Source organism: Hyaena hyaena, unplaced genomic scaffold, assembly GCF_003009895.1.
Source record: "Hyaena hyaena isolate Hyena2069 unplaced genomic scaffold, ASM300989v1 scaffold_80, whole genome shotgun sequence".
Lineage (NCBI taxonomy): Eukaryota > Metazoa > Chordata > Mammalia > Carnivora > Hyaenidae > Hyaena > Hyaena hyaena.
The window spans coordinates 1,990,155-2,010,435 of record NW_024080712.1 but is presented as its reverse complement, the minus strand read 5'-3'; the positions used below and the strand labels follow the sequence as shown (position 1 = coordinate 2,010,435).

Here is a 20,281-nt window from a genome sequence, read left to right as displayed (position 1 = left end):
TTTATTTCTAGGAGAGAGAGAGAGAGAGAGAGAGAGAGAGAGAGAGAGAGAGACAGCGTGAGCAGGGGAGAGTCAGAGAGAGAGGGAGACACAGACTCGGAAACAGGCTCCAGGCTCTGAGCTGGCAGTCAGCACAGAGCCCGACGCGGGGCTCGAACCCACGAACCGTGAGATCATGACCTAAGCGAAAGTCGGACGCTTAACCGACTAAGCCACCCAGGCGCCGCATAGAAGTGCCACTTTCTTTCCTTTCTCAAAACCACACAACGGACTTTCTGGAATTTAGAGGACAGAAGGGGCGGCCGTGCCCGCGGCCCTGGTTACCAATCCCAGCGGCGAACTAGATCCGCTCCCCAGCGTCTGCGACTGCCCGCCGCGCGCCCGCGACACGCGCGCTCTTAACCAACTGCCTCCCCGCACCAGTGTGTCTCTTCTTTACGCAGAAACGTGTTGGCTCCTCCGTTCCCGCCCTCACCTCCACCCCCCACTCCCATTCTAAGCGCCAAACAGCAGGCAACATTTATGTAACACACAATTGTGTAGCGCTCAGGGCGTCCCGAGTTCACGGAATCCTCATTACCAGGCTGGTTCCATTACCCCCACCCCCGTTTTACAGTGGAGGAACTGGAGGCCCAGAGAGGCTGAGCCACCTGCCCCCCGTCGCACAGCTGCCAATTGCCAGAGGCGCGACTGGAACCCGTGCAGCCCCGCTCTGCGGGACGCGTGACAAGCGACTCCAGTTAACGACCGGCTTTCTAACGAGGTGGGGGCGGGCCCTTCGCCCAGATGGGAGCACCTGCCCCTGGCGCCTGGAGGGCCGCAGAGGTCGCTGGGTAGTCGGCAGGCCGGGCGGGGGCGGAAGGCGGCGCGGGGGGAGCCCGGAGGCCTGGAGAGACGCGAACGCACCCTCGGCGCCCCGCCCCGCCCCGCCCCGCCCCGCAGACCCCCGCCTCCCGCCCCGCTGCGGCCGCGGGCAGCCGAACGCTGAGTCACGCGGAGGCCGATGGCCCTGCGCCCGCCCCGCCCCGCCCCGCCGCCCGGGGCTCCAGCGGCCGCCGCGTGGGGGTGCTGGGCTCGCCGCGCGGGACCCCGCCTTCCCCCGCCCGCCGCGCTCCCGGCGGAGGCTCCTGGGAGGTGCCCGCGGATGCTGAGACCCGACTCTGACGTTTGGCGAAAGCGGTAGGCGGCGTTCCTTGCTGCCGAGCACTGCGATCCGGTAAGCGCCTCGGCAGCCCAGCCGTTCGCGTGCACAGAATTTACGGGCGGGAGTCTGGAAGGACCTAGAAGCAGTGCCGATCGGTAGAGCCGAAGCCCTTCCTGGTTGCGTGTAGGTATGCGATGACAGTTGTGTATGGCTTTGAGGATTAAGTTCACTTCGGAACCCCCCTGTCCAGCACCCAAGAAGTGTTTATCGATTGCCTGCTCCTGGGGGGACACATTTTGGCTGACTGGGGAGGGGGAGCATTGCGGAGTAGGGGGCTCCGATAGTAGCAGCCTACATTCTTAGAGCGCGGACCACACTCCTTTGAGGTGGGCAGCCTTCTTACCCGTTTCACAGTTGGAAAAACTGAGGAACAGAGAGGTTTAGCAAGTGGCCTCAGGTCACACAGCTGGTACCTGGTGAAGCCCGGATGCAAACCGGCTCTCAGGCTCTAGTCTCTGCATCTTGCTAAAGCATCGCTCTAGGTTTGAGGAGGGATCTTTGAAGGAATGGATTGCGTTTCGCTTGAAGAAGAGTTTTAGAGATTTGGTGGTACCGTCTGCAAGCATTTGAAGTGAAAAGGGGATTGAATATGATTTGTTCTGTGACACTGTTAGGTAGAACTTAGGCCCGCAAAGAGAAAACGCTTTTGAATAATAAAGGCGGGGTGGGGGGGGTATAGATTGGTCCTGAAATACCGGATGCATTGTCAAGGACACCTCCCCTGTAGGTTTCCCGTGCTCTTGAAGACTTCCTGACGAAGCTGGAAGATTTCTTGCCACTAAAGTTGGCCGTGAACTTCGGGGAAAGATGGGTCTTTGAATTTGGTGACCCTCAAGGATCCTTTCAGGGTCAAGGTCTTCGGCATGTTCTGGTGAGGGTCGCAGACCTCACGGATTTCCTTCGTGTTCCCTATGTCACCACATAAATCTTCCTACCTCACTGTAGCAGCTCCCTTGCGGGGCTTGAGAGATTGCAGTGAGATAAAGCGGACGCAGTGCTCATCAGAGGCTAGTGAGGGCCCGGCAGAACTGTCATTGCTAACCCTGGGAAGCGATGGCTGTGGGATTGCATGAGGTAACGATTGCAAATAATTAGTGGGGTGCTGGGAACCTGGTTAGGACTCATACATGTTCACCAACATTATGTTAGATGGCCTAACCCAGGTCTTGTACGGAGCAAGCAGTCGATATATTGTAGCTGTGAATATTTTGGGCAGGTCTGAATTTAGCACCTTTATTTCATAGTCCTTGGATGTGCCCTCCTTTATGATTTGTCTTTCATTTTGTCCCCCCTCTGGCCCTCCCTCCTCTACAGCTTAGCATCGGAACACTCTTTTTAGACTTGGACATGGCATCCTCCAAGAAGGTTACCCTGTCGGTGCTCAGCCGGGAGCAGGCGGAAGGGGTCGGGGCGAGGGTCCGCAGAAGCATCGGCAGACCCGAGGTATGCTGGTTGGGTGGCTGTTTCTGCCTTTTGTAGAAGGCACTGGTGGGACACTGAGGGCTAACTTGGGAAGAGAGGGCCCGGGAGAGCCATGACCTGCCTTGTGGGCCCTTAGGGGCCAGCTCTAAACTTGGAGATTGCGGTCCCCTCCTGGCCCAGCCCCGGCCCAAAGGGGGGGTGTCTCTCTAACATGGGTACAGAGATCATGTGTCCACCCTTGGCCCATCAGCCGTTTCCAGGGATTTGGGTTCATGGAAAAAACCACAGAGTCTGAGACCCGACTCTGTGGGCCTCTCGTGGTAGAGGGGGTGCGTGAAGGCTTCTCTCATAGGAGGTGATTTCAGGTTAGGGAGACATCTTTCAGCATGAGAGAGCAGTTTTACTTGAAAATTACAGAGCACATGGTGACCTGCAGAAAAGAAAATCTTACTTGCACAGAAAGGTAGTGAATGGTGGTTATGGCCCAGGGAATACAGCACTCCGCACCATACTGGATTCCAGAAAGTTTTTTTTTAAATTGAGATTTGATTGACATATGACATTGTATTAGTTTCAGGTGGACAACTTAATGATTTGGTATTTGTTTATATTGCAAAATGATCACCACAATAAGTCTGGTTAACATCAATCACTGTATGTAGTTATAGAACGTTATTTTTCTTGTGATGAGGACTGTCAAGATTTATTCTCTTAGCAACTTTCAAATATGCAACACAGTATTACTTATAGTCACTATGCTGTACATTACATCCCAAGGACTTCTTTATTTTCTAACAGGAAGTTTGTACTTTTTTTAACACCTTGACCTATGTCATCCCCCGCCCCCACCCCTCACCTCTGGCAACAACCACTAATCTGTTCTCTGTCTGCGAGCTCGGTTTATGTATTTATTGTTTGATTTCACACATAAGCGAGATCATATAGCATTTGTCTTTCTCTGGACTTCTTTCATTTAGCATTATACACTCTGGCTCCATCCATGTTGTTGCAAATGGCAAGATTTCATTTTTTATGCCTGAATAATACTCCATCACACACACACATTTTCTTTATCCATTCAGTGGACACTTCGGTTGTTTCCATGTCTTGGCTATTTTAGTTTTCTGTAGGTGAGCACCCAGAAGTGGAATCACTGGATCATACGGTATTCCTAGTTTTAATTTTTTGAGGAACCTCCATCCTGTTTTCCATAGTGGCTGCACCAATTTACATCCCCGCTGACTGTCCACAAGGGCTCCGTTTTCCCCACGCCCTCCCCCATGCTTGTTTTTTCTTGTCTTTTTGATAATAGTCATTCTGACTGGTGTGACGTGATCGCATACTGTGGTTTTGATTTGCATTTCCCTGATGATGAGCGATGTGGAACATCTTGCCCCCCAAATATTTTTGAATAAAGGAAGAAGTATATTAGGGAAATGGATTCTTTTTTTTTTTTTTTCATGAGGTTGGTGTGTTCCTCTTCTTAAAATCGGCTCTAATATTCTCATACTCTTTCTGCCGTTAGCTTCCTCTTCGCCTATGAGTGGGTTTGGGGTCCATCAGACGTTGTTTTCCAATGGGATACACGCAAACAGGATTATTCTGAGGGCTAAGCGCATGGTGGGTGTTGGCGAGATACAGATGGATGCGGTATCATATTCCACCAGACCGCGTCACCGACAGACAGTTGTAAGGAGTTCGGACACCGTTATGTTGGGGGTAGCTAATACTTTAATTACTCCATCTGCCAGAACACATCTGCCAAGGGGTTCTTAATGTCACCCCCTGTGGGGGGGCTGGTACAGCCTCCAAGTTCTGGCCCAGAATAATATTTTGTCAATACACGCAACACAAGGCATAGGATTGCAGAGGAAAACTCATTGAAATCTGGTTAGCACAATACTGTAAAACAGATATGTGATTTAGGAAATTTGCATTAAATAATAAGACTCGGAGGCACTCCCTAGAACTCCCTAATTTCAAAGCTGTGAGGCGCATGAAAATAATAGTTCAGTACACCTGCGACAGCTGTCATGTGCTGTGAACACAGCTTTGATTTCCAGTGGTGACAGGGTCACAGGTCCTGGTAATTTACTGTGAATCTGTGACCGTCTTCATGATCAAAGCATTTCAGCCTGGAGTTGACTGCTGGTGACTTTTGCCTCCTAGTGTGAATGCAGTTAATGGCACTGAACCGTATACTTAAAAATAGTCAAAATGGCAAATTTTGTTACAGGTATTTGACTACAAAAAAAAAAAAAAAATCCAGAAGAAAAGTTTTCAGTCAGAGGTTAATAAAAATAAAGATGTAATTTTTCCCCCCAGCCAAGTGGGTAGCCACCCTGAATTCTATCCATGGTACCCAGTTAAGAGTCCCTCGCTTGAAACCTACGCTTTAAAGATCCCCACATTCTGGGGCACCTGGGTGGCTCAGTCGGTTGAGCGTCCGACTTCAGCTCGGGTCATGATCTCACAGTTTCGAGCCCCGTGTCCGGATCTGTGCCGACAGCTCAGAGCCTGGAGCCTGTTTCAGATTCTGTGTCTCCCTCTCTCTCTGCCCCTCCCCCACTTGTTCTCCTTCTCTCTCTGTCTCTCTCAAAAATAAATAAACATTAAAAAAAAAGTTAAAGACCCCCACATTCTACTAATTCAGAGGGTCTGCCATGTATGCCTCTACCCTTAGGAAAAGTTAAGTGGCTGGGAGTCACTCCTAATGCCATCACCCTGGTTTAATCACTATTAAGACAGAGCGTGTTTCCTTTTGTCTCCATATAGTTGTAGATTTTACATCATGGGGAGTATACAAAATAAACGATTTTGTGTCCTTATTTTTTCGTTTAACGCAGTTCTATGAGCACTTGCCACATTGTTAGCAGTTCTTCCCGAGCATCACTGAGGTAGCCATGACCTGTTCCAGTGAATGGCGTACCTCTGTTCTCTTCCTCATGGGCCTCCTTCTGGCCATTTAGACTGTCACCATACTCTCCAGTCGGCAGAGAAGGAAAACACCAATCTAGTGTCAAGGTAGTTACTTTTCAAACTTTTTGCACCAAGACTTTGTCTCTGAAGAAACACCTCCCACACTTTGGAGCACAAAGCTATCTTAGTGTAGAATTTACAACAGTGTTTTGTATTAGTGGCCCCAAGTGACATGTTTCCCGTGGCTGTAAATGTGGAGGTAGAGGAATTTACAAAGCTGTCATGGAGCCTCTGAGTGGTGAACAGTAAAGAAGAGATGGAGTGGGGTTGGCTCGTGCCTTTCGTTATGATTGAATGTGGGCCATGCTGGAATTTGAGTGGTGGCACAGCATGACATTAGTGACTCGTTTTCTCTTCCAACAGAAGGGAAGCCCACTACTCCTTTGCACTTGGCCTCAATGCTCCATACTCCCTTCCACCAGACCTTCCTTGGTGGAGTGCGATTTTCCTTGGACCAGTCTTATACATATTTTCTTATTATGAAGAATTCCTAACATAGAAGGGAAAATAGTATAATCAGTCTCCATGTACCCATCACCTACAGTGATCAACTCATGGGCATTCTTGTTTCCTCTATATCCCCCATCCATTTCTTCACTCAAAGTATTTTAAAAGTGAATCATTTGTATTTTACTTATAAATATTTCTGTTGGTATCTGTAAGAGGTAAGAGCTTTAATAAATAAAACTATAATCCCATCATACACTTAAGAATGATAAGAGTCCCTTAATATCATCAAATAACTTTGACTGGTCTTGGTCCTGATTGATACAGCCTCTGTAGATGGCGCTCTCCATCATCAGCATCTTTAGATGTGGAGTCAAGGTAGGGAGCATACAGTCATAGCTCAAGTCCATTCAAGGCCAAATCTGGATCTCAGTGTGGACTATATGCTGGCAACTTCCTTCTACCTTTTCGTCATTACCCTCCAGCCCCTGTCTAGAGGTTGAGTAGGCCCAGGAGGTAGTCTGAGCTATTGGAGTTTATCTTTGACAGGGCCTTTCCCTTCTGCTGCTGCCATATTGCCTTGATATAGGCTGGCATTTCATTGAGTGTTGGGAGGGTGGGGTCTCTGCTGGTTCTGGGCTGCTGCCACAGGCATTACTACCCTTGTATCAGGATTAGGTTCAACTGTACAGTAGCTATAAAGTGGCCTCTAAAACCAATGGTTTACGTATGTACGGATGTGTGTTTCTCTTTTGAAAACCCAAGAGTAGGCAGTCTAGGGTGGGCCTGCAGGCTTCCCACTTTCTAGAGACCCATGCTCATTCCATAGTCGTTCATCATTTTAGTACCCTTAATGCATCACCTTATGGTCCAAGACCGCTGTTGAGGCAACAGTAACCATTTGCCCTTGGATGCAGAGGGGGATGAGGGGAAAGGGCAGAAGGATCGGCGCCAGCCCTCCATTCCTTTTTTTTTTTTTTTTTTTTTAAAGGATTTCCCCAGAAGGCCCACCCAGCAACTTCTATGTACCTCTCATTAGCCAGACTCAGTCATGTGACCACACCTAGCTGTAAGGGTGATGAGGGACCGAACACAAGTACCACTTGGGATGTTTGTTGTACCTTCTCTGCGCAGAGGATTATTCTGGATTCAATAGAGCATTGTAAAAGAGCATGATATTGGCCCTGTCCCCAAGGAGCCAACATGCCTCGTAGCTTTGTCCGTTGCTTCCTGACTTAAGTGAAATGCCAGGCAGCTGAAGCTTTATTAAGGGAGTGCCACAGACTTGAGGGGTGGTGGCCACAGGTTTTGACTGGCCTTCTCAAGAGATCAAAAGAAATGACTTGGAAGCCATCACCCGGATTTGGCAGCTAAAGGACTGGGAACTGTGTGAAGGCAAGGAGAATCTCATATGGTTCACAAAGTTTGAAAAGATTGCCGGCTTAATATGTGGAGATAGACAGATGTGGATGAGTTGGTGACCAAGTGAAAACATCGAAAATCCGAGTTCTCCTATCAATCAGATCCTGCCTACAGATAACAAGTTTCTTTCACATGCCCTTGAATACTTGCTACGTGTTTAGAGACTGTCAGGAGCTTTGTTAAGGCCTAATACCCAGCCCTGCGAATCACACTTTAGTACAGTAGTCTAACGCAAGATACTCTCGCTGTTGGAGGAAGGGGTCTCACACCTGGGCCCCATCCTTTGGCCATAAACAGTAAGGAAACTTTTCTTGATTTATTTAACAGCAGGACACATTTGCTCATGTGAAACTCTACTTTTTCTTTACAGTCTTCTCTCTTTTGTGCGTGTTGCAATGTTTTTACTTTTCTGTTGAACTATATTTGGTATTCTCTCAGTTTCAGGTGTACCACATAGTGATTCGATACTCATCTACTTACGAAGCACTCACCGCCATAGTCCGGTCTCCATCTGTCAGCGTACAGAGCTGTTACAGTGTGAGGGGCCATAGTCCCTCTGCTGTCCTGTGCATCCCCGTGACTCCTTGATTTTCTAACTGGAAATTTGTAGTTCTTAATCCCCTTCACCTATTTCTTGGATACCAACCTGTTTGATACCAAGAAGCCAGAAATATCCATCTCATCTTTACCCACATTTTAATCCCATAGAGCCCTGACAGTGTGGAGCTAAAAAGCCACCTGAACCCTTTCTTTGGCACGGGGGAAAGTTGTGACGCAGAAATGTGTGGGCGCAGACCCCACCCATCCATGGCAAACTCGCGGCCCTTAAGGGTGTTGGGGGCCAGGGGCTCTGCGTGCATTGTTTTCCAGCCCTTCAAGCCGCGCGTTATCCTGTGACAGGAAAGAGAAGTAATAAGAATTTTCACCGCCCCCCCCCAGCCCCAGTTCCGTTCATGGGCTTTCGCTGAGCCGAAGTGGAGTTGGGAGACTGAAAAGGTCCAAGAGCGATTGTCCCTGGAAGGGGCGGAGAGTTACTGGTGGAACAGAGAGGCCATTCAGAAGGCGAGAGCGGGGAGGAGGAGAGGGGCGGGCGGTCTCCGGAGGGGGTGAGGAGGTGCGAGGAGTCGAGTGAGAGATGGAAATATTGGGAACTTGCTGGAGAGCGGTAAGGGCGGTTTGAAATGGACTGTTGCGCTAAAGCGCCCTCTTCGGTGTTTGGGAGAGAAATCCAGAAATGTTTTGCTCTTCCCTTACCTTTTAATATTTCACTGCGTGGGACGCTGGACTGAGATGGGCTGCCAAGTGGCCCGGCTTTTCTAAAGTGAAGAAAGCAAGACTTGGTTAGATGAAAAACTTGCAGTAGGTTGTTGAATTTATGGTATGTGCGCAATATCTGCGTGCGTGTTTCCCGTAGAAAGTGGAAAGAAGAGAGTCCAAACCAGAGACAGGGACAAAGAGCTGGTCTGGCACTCTCTATTCTAGCAATATGACAGAGTAGATACCCCGAAACAAACAAACAAGTAACTTTAAAATGTAGTTAGCTGACAGGAAGCTGGAGCAATTCTTAGAGTCCAAAAACAAGAGAAAGAAAGAAAGTCTGAATAGTTTCATAGCCATCCATTAGGGTAATGGAGTCAGTATTCTCTTCTCTTCTCTTCTCTTCTCTTCTCTTCTCTTCTCTTCTCTTCTCTTCTCTTCTCTTCTCTTCTCTTCTCATTGTAAAAGTCTATCACAAAGACAACAGGTCCAGGTGATCTTACAGACAAATCTCACTCAGTATTTCAGCTACATGTAACTCCAGTAACACAACCTCTCCACCTCCAGGAGATGAAGCCCCAAGGAGACCTCACATCGCTTTAGGAAACGACGTTGCCTTGAAGTCAAGACCAGACAAGGACAGCAGAGTGAAAGGATAATTACATCTTATTTATAAACATTTTTGCAAGAGTCCTAAGCAAAATATTAGCCACGCAAATACAGCGGTGTATAAAAAAGACAATATATCACAACAAACTTTGGATTGTCCGAACACAGCAAATTTGGTTTAATGTTGGAAAATCTATTTAAGTAATTTTACCAACATTAAGAGATTAAAGGCGAGAAAAATTATCTCAGTGCAGAAAAAGCATTCAGTGAAGTTCAACGTCTGTGTAGGTTTAAAAAATTAGCAAACAAGAAATGGAAGGGGAATTCTTTCACCCTATGGAGGAAATCTGCAGAAAACGTGCATTAAACAACCTGCGTGCCAGGAAATCTTGTAAAAGCAATCTGTGTAAAATCAGGAAGAAAACAAGATTGTCTCCTCACTGGCATTTCTACTCAGCATTGTAGACATGCGAGCTTGCAAAAGCACAAGGAAAAGAAATAGGAAGGGTAAGGATTGAACACGAAAGGGCAAGAACCCAGTTATTTGCTGACGGGTGTTGGTTGGAATATAACTACCGAACGTTCAGTGCCCCCCGTAATGGGATTACCCACTCCCAACCCTCTTTTTAGGTGCATTCCCCGTGAGTCCCTCCTCCTGCCTTGGGCTCGGCCATGTCGCATGCTGTGACCTGGGACGTGTCCACGTGCTTGTGCACTATTGGCTTGGCTCCCATGTGCTCCTGTCCTTGTCAGTGAGAACAGCATGTCCTAGAGAGTGGCCACTGTTTCAGCTTGGGATGTAGAAGAAGAAGCCACGTAGAGAGACCAGGCAAGCCTAGCAAAACCCAGAGAAACTGCAGCCACAGCTTTACTCCGATGCAAGCAAAAAAGACTTTGTGAACGGCCGGGCAAAAGCTTATCGATAAATACACTGGCAATCTGAAATGGCTGCAAAGAGAACCCCAAAGAAGCTACAGAGAGATTATTAAAACTCATATGAGCTTAGCAGTATTCTCTGCTCTTTTACCTGGAATGTTCCTCCTCCTCCCCTTGTACTTCATTAACCCCTCCATGTACTTGAGGACCCAGGTCAAGTGCCACCTCCCGAAAGCACCTTCCCTGATCCTTCCCCTCCCCTTGTGCTTGACTGTTTAGATCTTAGATGATCATGAAACGTTTATCCTCTCTTTGTCCCTCGTATAAAATCGGCCCTTAATCAGTCTGTGTGTTCGAGTGCGCGTGTGTGTGCGGGCGTGTGTAAGGCATTCTTTCCTGAGAGTAATTTTCATTTCACATTTCTCATCAGCTATGTTGTTTTCAGTGCGTTTTGCTAGATCTGTCCATGAAGATAGCCGCCGGTAGTGTGGTTTAAAAGACATGTCTAATCTGCTGGATTTAATTTTTATTTCAGTTGAAAAATCTGGATCCATTCTTACTGTTTGATGAATTTAAAGGAGGTAGACCAGGTGGATTTCCTGATCACCCACATCGAGGTTTTGAAACAGTAAGTAAAATAATTTGACTGCAAAAGTGTGTATTTTTAAATTTGCTTCTGTAATTAAATTTAGTGATCACTTCTAATAGAATATTCATAGTTAGAAACAACGAATAATAGTTAAATTAATTCCTAAGTTCTTTGCTATAGACTGGCTACTATGGGAAAGCCACATCCTTTACATGAAGTACATTCAAATGTAAATATTTGCTGTCTTTCATGTTCTTTGAATTTGTGCCACTGGAGACATTTTTATTTGAGCACTTAATAAAGAGCAAGAATTGGCTTCTTCAAATATTTATGTAATTAAAATAATTTGTGAGAGATAGAAGAAACCATTTAAGGTGTGATTGAAATAATTTTATGTAGGAAACGTGTTTCTCTTCAAGAATATTCAGAAATGTCTAATCTCATGTAATATTTAAAACTCCAAAGACAATCCAAGACACTATTAGTATTTCAGTTCAGTTCTAAGGAATTCTCGAATCAAGGGGCTGAAATAGAACGTAGCCTAAAACTTAGGGTTTTAAGGTCATAGTTACATGTTTACAAATTTAATTGTACGATTTATAGAGACTGTGCTGAACACTTGTTTTCAGTTTTAGTTAAAGAGACAGAAACGTGTAATGCAATGTGGTGGCATTTTAAAATATTCCCATTCCCTACATGTACGTATGTTTTGGGAAAATGCAGGGACAGTTACCAAGAAAATGTAGCCCATCTGCTCTTTGAGAAGAACCTGTATTAGAAACAGACCAGGGCTCACTTGTGTTCGTCAAAGCCAATTATTGAATGAGTAAATACTAAAGACTGGTGCCATGCCAACGTTGGTGTCGGGCAATCCTTTCTAGGTTAGATGTGTGTGTTTGTTGTGTTGGGGAGTGTGGGTGGTGGGCCGAGGGAGGGAGGGAGGCTAAATTGGTCCCTGCTGGCCTCCAGTTAGCGTTCTGGTTAAGGAGGTGAAAGATGGACCACTAAAGAGTTAACCAGTGCTACGTAAAAGCTGAGTAAACCAAGAAGATTCTGGAAACAATATGAAGGATCAAGGTAGTTGGACCAGTTTCTGCTCCCCACTAGCCGTTGGCCTTTCACTTCTCTTCTCTGTTGGCACTTCGGGGGCATTGTGTCTTGCCTTACCACAGTAATGGAAGCCATTCCTTTCACTTACCTACACCCCATGCTGGATTCTGACCCGGTTTTCAGAACACATGTCTCCACTGTGCTCCTCTGCTTTTGGTACCAGGACATTCTCACCACACCGTCGCACAGCTCCAGTTACCATGGTACCAATCCCTCAAGGTCTTTTCAGATGTCACTGTCTCCTTCAGCTTTTATCATACAATCCCCAGAGGGTACACTCTCCTTTGTTTGGTCCCCACAGCATTCTATTTTTACTAGTCTCGGGCACATTAGACCTCTACGGTGGCCTCAGTCATATTCTGTCCGTCGTGTATTGGAGTTAGGAACTGCCTCAACCTCCCCTCCTGTGGCCACGGGGACTGTACATGAGATAATCCCACACCTCTCCATGTTCTGCAGGTGGAAAGAGATATTCAGTCACTACTGGCTGAATTTAATTGGATGATAGAGTTTTTTGCTAACGCGGTGAATGTAGTAAGTAAAATGAATGATGACACACACTGCTTTCCATAATGGAAAGGAAACTTAATTTCCTTTACAAATCGCCATTTATAAATTGTGAGGAAAGAGTTCAGCTATTGAATATTGGGATTTGGCCCTTTGCTTTTGAGTAAGAATTTTCCCTAAAACCGGAGTTATAATTGCAGCCATTACTTATTATTTGTGCATTCTGTACTCACGAATTCACCTACCCACTAAAATTTATTTGTAAGCGCAAATCGGTGCTTGCGGCGCGTGCGCTGTCACTCGCGGGCATGCGCAGAGCAGCGCGGTGCGAGCATTCCCAGCTGAGGATCAGCAAGGCCGCCCTGGCTTCTTGTTTCAGCTCTGGGACTGGAAACAGGTGTCCTTAAGGCCTCCGCAGTGCCACATTTTTCACAGTTTTGTACTTTTTGTTGGGGACTTCGCGTTTTAAAATAGCCCCCAAGCAGAGTGCTGAAGTGCTGTCTAACGTTCCTGAGTACAAGACGGCTCTGAGGGCCTTTCGGAGAAAGAAAGTGTGTTGGATTGTTTCCTTCAGGGATGAGCCGGACTCACAGCTGCTGGCTATGGGTTCAGTGTTAACGAATCAAGTATATATTAAAAAATGAGGTGTCTTTAAACAGAAGCATACATAAAACAAGGTTATATGCTGATTGGTTGATGAAAATGTTGTGGTTAGAGGCTCAAAGGGACTAGACCCTGTATTTGCCCAAGAGCAGTGGTTCAGTGTTCATGAGTCCGATGATCATGGCAACTTTATAGAACATGACTACCTGGGATAACCAGAATCAACTGTATCGGTTTTTCCCAGGCGTGTAGGCAAGGCAGGGGTTCCTCTGTCTCTTCGTGTGAACGTTAAAAATCTGCAGTTCAAAGCCAGGCCCACTGCTAGGCTCTCCTCATCTCTTCCCTGCGCTTTCTACCGGCGTGGTATAAATTCGCAAGGGCTAAGTAGTGGGAAGAACAGAATTAGGAGGATGCTTGGGTGGCTCAGTCGGTTGAGTGTCCGACTCGATTGCAGCTCGGTCGGGTTATGATCCTAGGATCACGGGATCGGGCCCCACGTTGGGCTCCGAACTAAGTGTGGAGCCTGCTTGGGATTCTCTCTCCTCCCCGCCCCTGCCCTTCTCTATCTCTCTCTTTCTCTCAAGAAACTAAACAACAACAACCAAAACAGAGCCAGAATCATTTGTTATGTTGTCTTATTGTCCAGAAGTACATTCCATCGTTGTTTGGGTGAATTTCCTTCTAATATATTTTTTCTGGTATCATGCTGTTTTCTGTCTTGTTTTTTTTTTTTTTTTTTTCATTTAACATTATCAGCTTAGCATTTTCCCAGTATTCAAAACACGAATTTTCAGTGGCTTCATTAGGCACCTGCCATGGAGGTTTTTACCAATTGACATTAGCACGGCAGCGTGTGAGGGTGCCTGCCTTCCCTCAGCGACTCCAATATCCCAGACTGGTCCCGCTGCTCTTGGTCTTGGCTGTTTTGATACGTGAAAGAGAATACCTCAGCATAGTTTTAATTTTCACTTCTCCTATCTGAGTGGGGTGGACTGTGTTTTCATTTTTAAATATTTGTTTACCTTACATATTTATATCCTTGGCCTGTTTTTTTTCTGTTGGGCTGCCGGTATCCTTACTGTGTTAGAGGAGCTGCTTCTCTACCAAGAAAATCAGGCCGTTTTCAGGATACGAGTTGCAGTAGTGTTAAGAGGGATCAGGCTTATTTTGCACACCCCCAAAGGTAAACCTTTGGATATGAAGCGTAGATACAAATCAATAAAAGGAAAAAAAAACCCAAATCAATAAAAGGAAGAACTTTCTAATAATATATATATTATATGCATTTATTATATATTATATACTTATTGTATTATAATGTATTTGTATATTATATATTTATCATATTATATGTCTATCACATATTATAATATGTCATATATTATAATATATAAAATATGTATCTATCACATATAAATATACCTATCGTATATCATATATAATATACCTATCGTATATCATATATAATATACCTATCGTATATCATATATAATATACCTATCATATGTTATATAATGTATAATAATATATACATAAAATATAGAATAGACTTCCTGAATCAAAGTGATTTTCTTACGCCTGGAGAAATGCAAGCACTCACTGATGTTAACATAATGGGTGTGTTTCCATGATCAGTGGCCCTCAGAACAGGCTGCAGGCCACAAGAGTCAGTGCTGTGCTGACTTCCATTAATTTTTTAAAATAAAAATGAAATTATGCTGTACTAACCCATGAAGATAAAACCTAAATAAGTACATGCATTATGAGTGCATGCTCACATTTTTCTTTAGCTCATAGTGATAGGTGATCAAAGAAACGTGGAGAATATTATTGTACAAAATTCTGATCACCTGCCATGGGACTCAGGCAGCAGCAACCGTGGCGTCACCTGGAGGGTCGGGCCCCCTAATGTGTATTTCAGCCCGGAGGGGCCAGTGTGTACATTAAGATTGGAGAGGCACCTGTCTAGATGATCTTCCAAACCGGAAGTACTATAATTCTACAAGACGAGAGTGAGGACCCGATTGTATGGAGTTTGAGTGGTGGTTGTTGTTTTACCTTAATGGTTTGCGTAACTGTATATTTTCTGTTAAAAATTTGCCTGAGAATTGAGGAAGAAGGAATGCCCCAGAAGGGGGCACTGCTGATGATCACAAGGCAAAGGGGGACATGCAGTCAGTATTTCCTGCCAGGAACTGGGCCTCTGGGGTGCCTTGTTTTCAAAAGGCCTGAGTGGCAAAGGGTGGAATCGTTTTGTATTTACCTATTTCTTGTCAGGCCTGATATCTTGAGTTGCTTAGGGCAACTATGAATGATCAGAAATAGAACCGACTGGGAAACCATGCCTGCTAAGGCTTAGCTTAGTTCAAAAAAGAAGCAGAGAAAGAAGCACTTCGAGTTCAGCATGCTGTCGATGAACCCTTCACCTGTTCTGAGAAGCGTGTTTTATGCTTTTCAAAATGATCGTTGAAATGATAGCTTCGGGGCCTCCTTGAGTTTAGCACTCAGAGTTCCCGGTCACTCCTCCTTGGTTGCATTCAAGAACAGTCAGGGGTAAATCATCATGCTTCAGGGACATTTAAGGATGATAGTGTCTCTTATGTTTTTAGTTGGGCTTAGAAGTGTTTTTTCCCCCCCGAGTTTTTCACTACAAGCCTCAGCAGGTTCTTTGACTTTGTTCAGGAGAACAAACCTGTCCTGTTTCCAAGGGTGTGCCCATCAGAAAAGCCACACTCGTGTTTCCTGGACGGCGGCCAGCGGCCTTTGCATGCATTGCCCGCACAATGTCCTGGCCGGGAAAGGAAGGGTCCTGGTGATTCACACCGAAAACCTACAGCTGCGGTCCAACCTCCCGTCTCCCACACAGCCTGTTTTTCCCAGCTTGTTGTGTGCTCTCAAAACCAAACTATCCCGTTGTTGAATCAAAGCTGGGGGTAAAAAGAAGCTTGATAGAAATCAAAACGCATGGGGCACCTGGGTGGCTCAGTCCGTTAAACCTCCGACTCTTGATCTCGGCTCAGGTTGTGATCCTGGCTCAGGTTGTGATTTCACAGTTTGTGAGTTCAGGCCCCATGTCGGGCTCTGTCTGTGCTGCCGGTGTGGAGCCTGCCTGAGATACTCTCTCTCTCCCCCTTTCTCTCTGCCCCTCCCCTACTTGCTTGCGTGCACGTGCTCTCTCTTTCTCTCAAACTAAATAGAACAAAACAAACAAATCAAAACCCATTTTGGAAAGAAAAAATACTCTAAGAAAACTGGGAAAGAGGGATAGTTTCTCTGTATCATGAAGACTATTGCTCGGTGAACTTCCCATGTCACATCTAACACTGAGATATTAGATGTAATCCTCTTAATTTCAGGCTAAAAAAGACAAGAATGTCTACCAGCACCATTATGATTTAATATCGCTCCAGAAACTTCAAAGCTACTAATATGAGTTACAGCTGTAGGAGAGGAGGAGGAAAACTTATTTCTTTGTGGGCCTATGCTACTAAAAGCAAACCCCACACTCGCAGGGTCCAGCTTTGGGCGGTGGTGTGATTGGAAGAGGAGGTAGGGTGCAGGGCTTGTCCAGAAGCCAGGCTTACAGTGCGGGCTTGGAGGCTGTAGCTTGTATGTTTGTTTGGCATGATTTGGAGTTGAGGCTCAACAGATTATAGGAGGTGAAAGCCACTCTCACCCCCGAGACCCCCTTGGCACCACTGTGCTAAGAGTATCAAGCAAAACCTCTTAGTAAATTATGGATATAAAATAACTATGCAGAAATCACCCACTTTCCTGCAGGAAAGCCATAACCAGATAGAATGGGGGAAACAGCCCCGTCATCGTAGCAATGGGAGCCCCATGTGCCGCAGAGGAAAAAGTTATTCCCCTTTAACCCATTTAACCTTCTTCTAGAAATCTAAATAATGTTCTGGGAGGAAAAAAAAAATAAAGGCTCACTATACGAAATATTTATTCCATTTTCTAATTTTTTAAGCATTTTTTCAATGTTTATTTTTGAGAGACAGAGGGAGACAGAGCACTAGCAGGGGAGGGGCAGAGAGAGACGGAGACACAGAATCCGAAGCAGGCTCCAGGCTCTGAGCTGTCAGCACAGAGCCCCATGTGGGACTCAAACTCACGAATCGTCAGATCATGACCTGAGCCGAAGTCGAATGCCCAACCGACTGAGCCACCCAGGCGCCCCTGTTTATTCCATTTTTTAAAAGTTGAGCCAGTTTCTCAACCTGGGCATTATTAACATTTTGGGAGGCGAATTCTTTCCGGTGGGGTGGTCCTGTGCACTGTAGGATGCAAACCAGCGTTCTAGACTGTCCTCCACTCTAGATGCCCCTAGCGCCCCCTGCCCTCAGGGGTGACAACAAAAAGCGTCTCCAGATATTGCCAACTGTCTGCTTTGGAGGACAGGACGGGGGCTACCAAACGGCCTCCGGTAGAGAACTAGCAGTTTAAACACACACATCCATACAATGATGCTACACTGCCGTTAAGATGAATGCCACAGCTTGACATGTTCTAATATAGAATAATCTGCATGACAGTTGGCAAGTGACAGAATCACTGTGGCATAGTGTAGGATTTGTATACAGAGCAAAGGCTATACCTAAAGGTAGCCTTTCTTTAAAAAAAAAAAAAAAAAAGGCTTATTATCGGTTGGACCGTGGTAAAGATGGGCTATTTTAATGAGTGCTTATTTCTGCATTCTACATTGATTCAGAGAATCAATTCCAGAATTCACATTACAGTTCCAAAAGACTGTGCTTAGAAAATAAGCATGTAATGGCAGATACAAATACATATTCACAAAGCTTTTAAAAAATGTTTAGTGGGGGCGCCTGGGTGGCTTAGTCGGTTAAGCGTCCGACTTTCGCTTAGGTCATGATCTCGCGGTTCGTGGGTTCGAGCCCCGCGTCGGGCTCTGTGCTGACTGCCGGCTCAGAGCCTGGAGCCTGTTTCGGTCTGTGACTCCCTCTCTCTCTGACCCTCCCCTGCTCACGCTGTCTCTCTCTCTCTCTCTCTCCTAGAAATAAATTAAAAAGAAAAATGTTTAGTGGTTTTTAGTATTTTGACAGTACGGTGCAACTATCACCCCTGAGGCCACAACAGTTTCATCAACCCCAAAAGAAAGCCCACACTTACTAAAAGTCACTCCCCATCTTCCTCTTCCCCCAGCCTCTGGCAACCCTACTGTCTGTCTCTGGGGACTTGCCTATTCTGAGCATGTCATATAAAAGGAATCCTGTGTTTTGTATCTGGTTCCTTTCACTTAGCAAATGTTTTCAGGACTCATCCATGTTGTAACGTGTCAGAACTCCGTTCCTTTTTACGGCTGAATAATTGCCCCATTTTGTTCTTCCAGTCGTCTGTGGATGGACATTTGGGGTGCTCTTACTTTTGCTTTGATTCTCGGGTACGCCTAAACGATCTCAAAAGGACACCCAGGAAACCGGTCCTGAGTGATGAGAGAGAGGAGGAGTTAATTTTCACTCTCACCCTCTTTTTCTTGTACCTTTTCAATTTTGAGCCATGTGTATTGGTTAATTATTTAAACACCAATACTTTCAAAATGCCCTCTTCACATGCCGGATTTGAAGAGCAGCCGTGCTCTCCTGGCTGGTGAAGTTCCTGATGCTCACTGGCTCTCCAGGAACTGTTGCACAGAAAGGTCGGGAAGGAAAATTGGCCACTTAGTACACACTTAAGGAATGCGTTAGACATGACTCTCTGGACAGCGGAGGCAAAGGCAGAGGGCGTAGTATGGGGATATACTAGAAATGGTAAGGAGTCAGACTTAAAAATTGGATGTATTGGGGGGCGCCTGGCTGGCTCCGTAGAGCATATGACACTTGATCTCAGGGTCATGAATTTGAGCCCCATGTTGGATGTAGAGATGACTTAAAAATAAATAGAATAAAAGCTGTATGGAACACATTTAAAACATTGGATGTGTAGGGTGCGGTGGGATCTAAAGCTGTAGGTTGGGCCACTATTGGGGAAGACCTTCACAGCAGAACTTGACCTCCAGTTATGAACGAATGGTATTTTATATCCCAAAACTCCCTCGTTAACGCTGTCATTCTAAATCAGCACCATCTTTAGTTTAAAAGTCAGGATTTTAGACTGTCTATGCCAGTGATTCTCATCTGGGGGTGACGTTGCCTACAGGGGGTCAATGCGGCAACTTCTGGCCACCGCTCTGAGCATACCGACTGGAGGGTGCTACTGCCATCTAGTGTATAGAGGCCAGGCATGCGGCTGAGCAGAGGACTGTCCCAACCGTCCTAGACCCAACCCGGGTCAGGTCAAGAGGCATAGGTCACAGGACGGAAAGTCGCAGTTAACTGCTTTTCAAAAGTTTTCCCGATAAATTTCAGCAGGCCCTCCTCTGTCCCACTCTTACCCTATGATGATTACAGGCAGAAACTATTCATGTCTGAGAGATACATTCCTAGAGCTCTCAAGTGGACACATTGGAGGAGTGGGTGTAATAAAAGAGTGTAGGGGCACCTGTGTGGCTCAATCAGTTGAGCGTCCGACTTCGGCTCAGGTCATGATCTCACGGTTCGTGGGTTCGAGCCCCGCGTCGGGCTCTGTGCTGCCAGCTAGCTCAGAGCCTGGAGCCTGCTTTGGATTCTGTGTCTCCCTCTCTCTCTGACTCCCCCCTGTTCACGCTGCCTCTCTCTCTCTCAGAAATAAACTAAAAAATAAATCAATAAGAGAGTGTAAACCAGTCATTACATGTCCTTTTATGTTGCCAAATAACGCTTTTAAGTGAGACTAAAATTAAGTCCAAAGTAAACGAACATAGATCATGACGTGATAAAAAGCTTCTTGCAAATCTTCAACACTATTAGCAAAGGTGCTTCAGAGTTCTCCCTCAGTAGACACTCTTAAAATGAAATGCCTGACCCTATAGGATGAAACCCAAAGGAAATTTGCCATGCAGAGTTAGCTACCAGTTTTATGAGAAGTTTCACGTGCCTTCTAGACATTACTTCCGAGCTTCGCAGCGATCCCGAAAAGTAGGAATTGTCAGCTTCCCCATTTTACAGACGAAGAAACAGAGGCCCAGGGACGTGGTCACTCATCAAGGTCACACAGCCCGTATAGGACAGGATTGGGCAGGCCCATCTGATCCGGGGCCTACCTGTGTCCACTCTTCCGCACTAGCACTCCTTCCGGAATAGGGTTCCCTTTCTATACATCTGATATTGTCTCACGACATTGTCAAGTTAATAGCATTAGCAATGATACCA

The 20,281-nt window shown here is 46.0% G+C and overlaps 1 protein-coding gene across 4 annotated transcripts in view; it reads left to right on the top strand.

Annotated features, from left to right (window-relative positions):
• The first annotated feature begins 717 nt into the window (after positions 1-717).
• The window catches only part of PIR (pirin), a 101,744-nt gene continuing 82,180 nt past the window's right edge, over positions 718-20,281 (top strand). Inside the window, exons 1-3 of one of the 4 annotated variants that reach the window (XM_039233905.1) lie at positions 718-763; positions 2,519-2,647; positions 10,752-10,844. In XM_039233905.1, coding sequence (XP_039089836.1) covers positions 2,552-2,647; positions 10,752-10,844 — 189 coding nt within the window. In that variant the 5' untranslated portion in view covers positions 718-763; positions 2,519-2,551. Of the gene's footprint in view, positions 764-1,095; positions 1,217-1,243; positions 1,332-2,518; positions 2,648-10,751; positions 10,845-20,281 lie in introns of those variants that run through there. The other 3 variants (XM_039233902.1, XM_039233904.1, XM_039233903.1) reach the window with 3 other exon arrangements.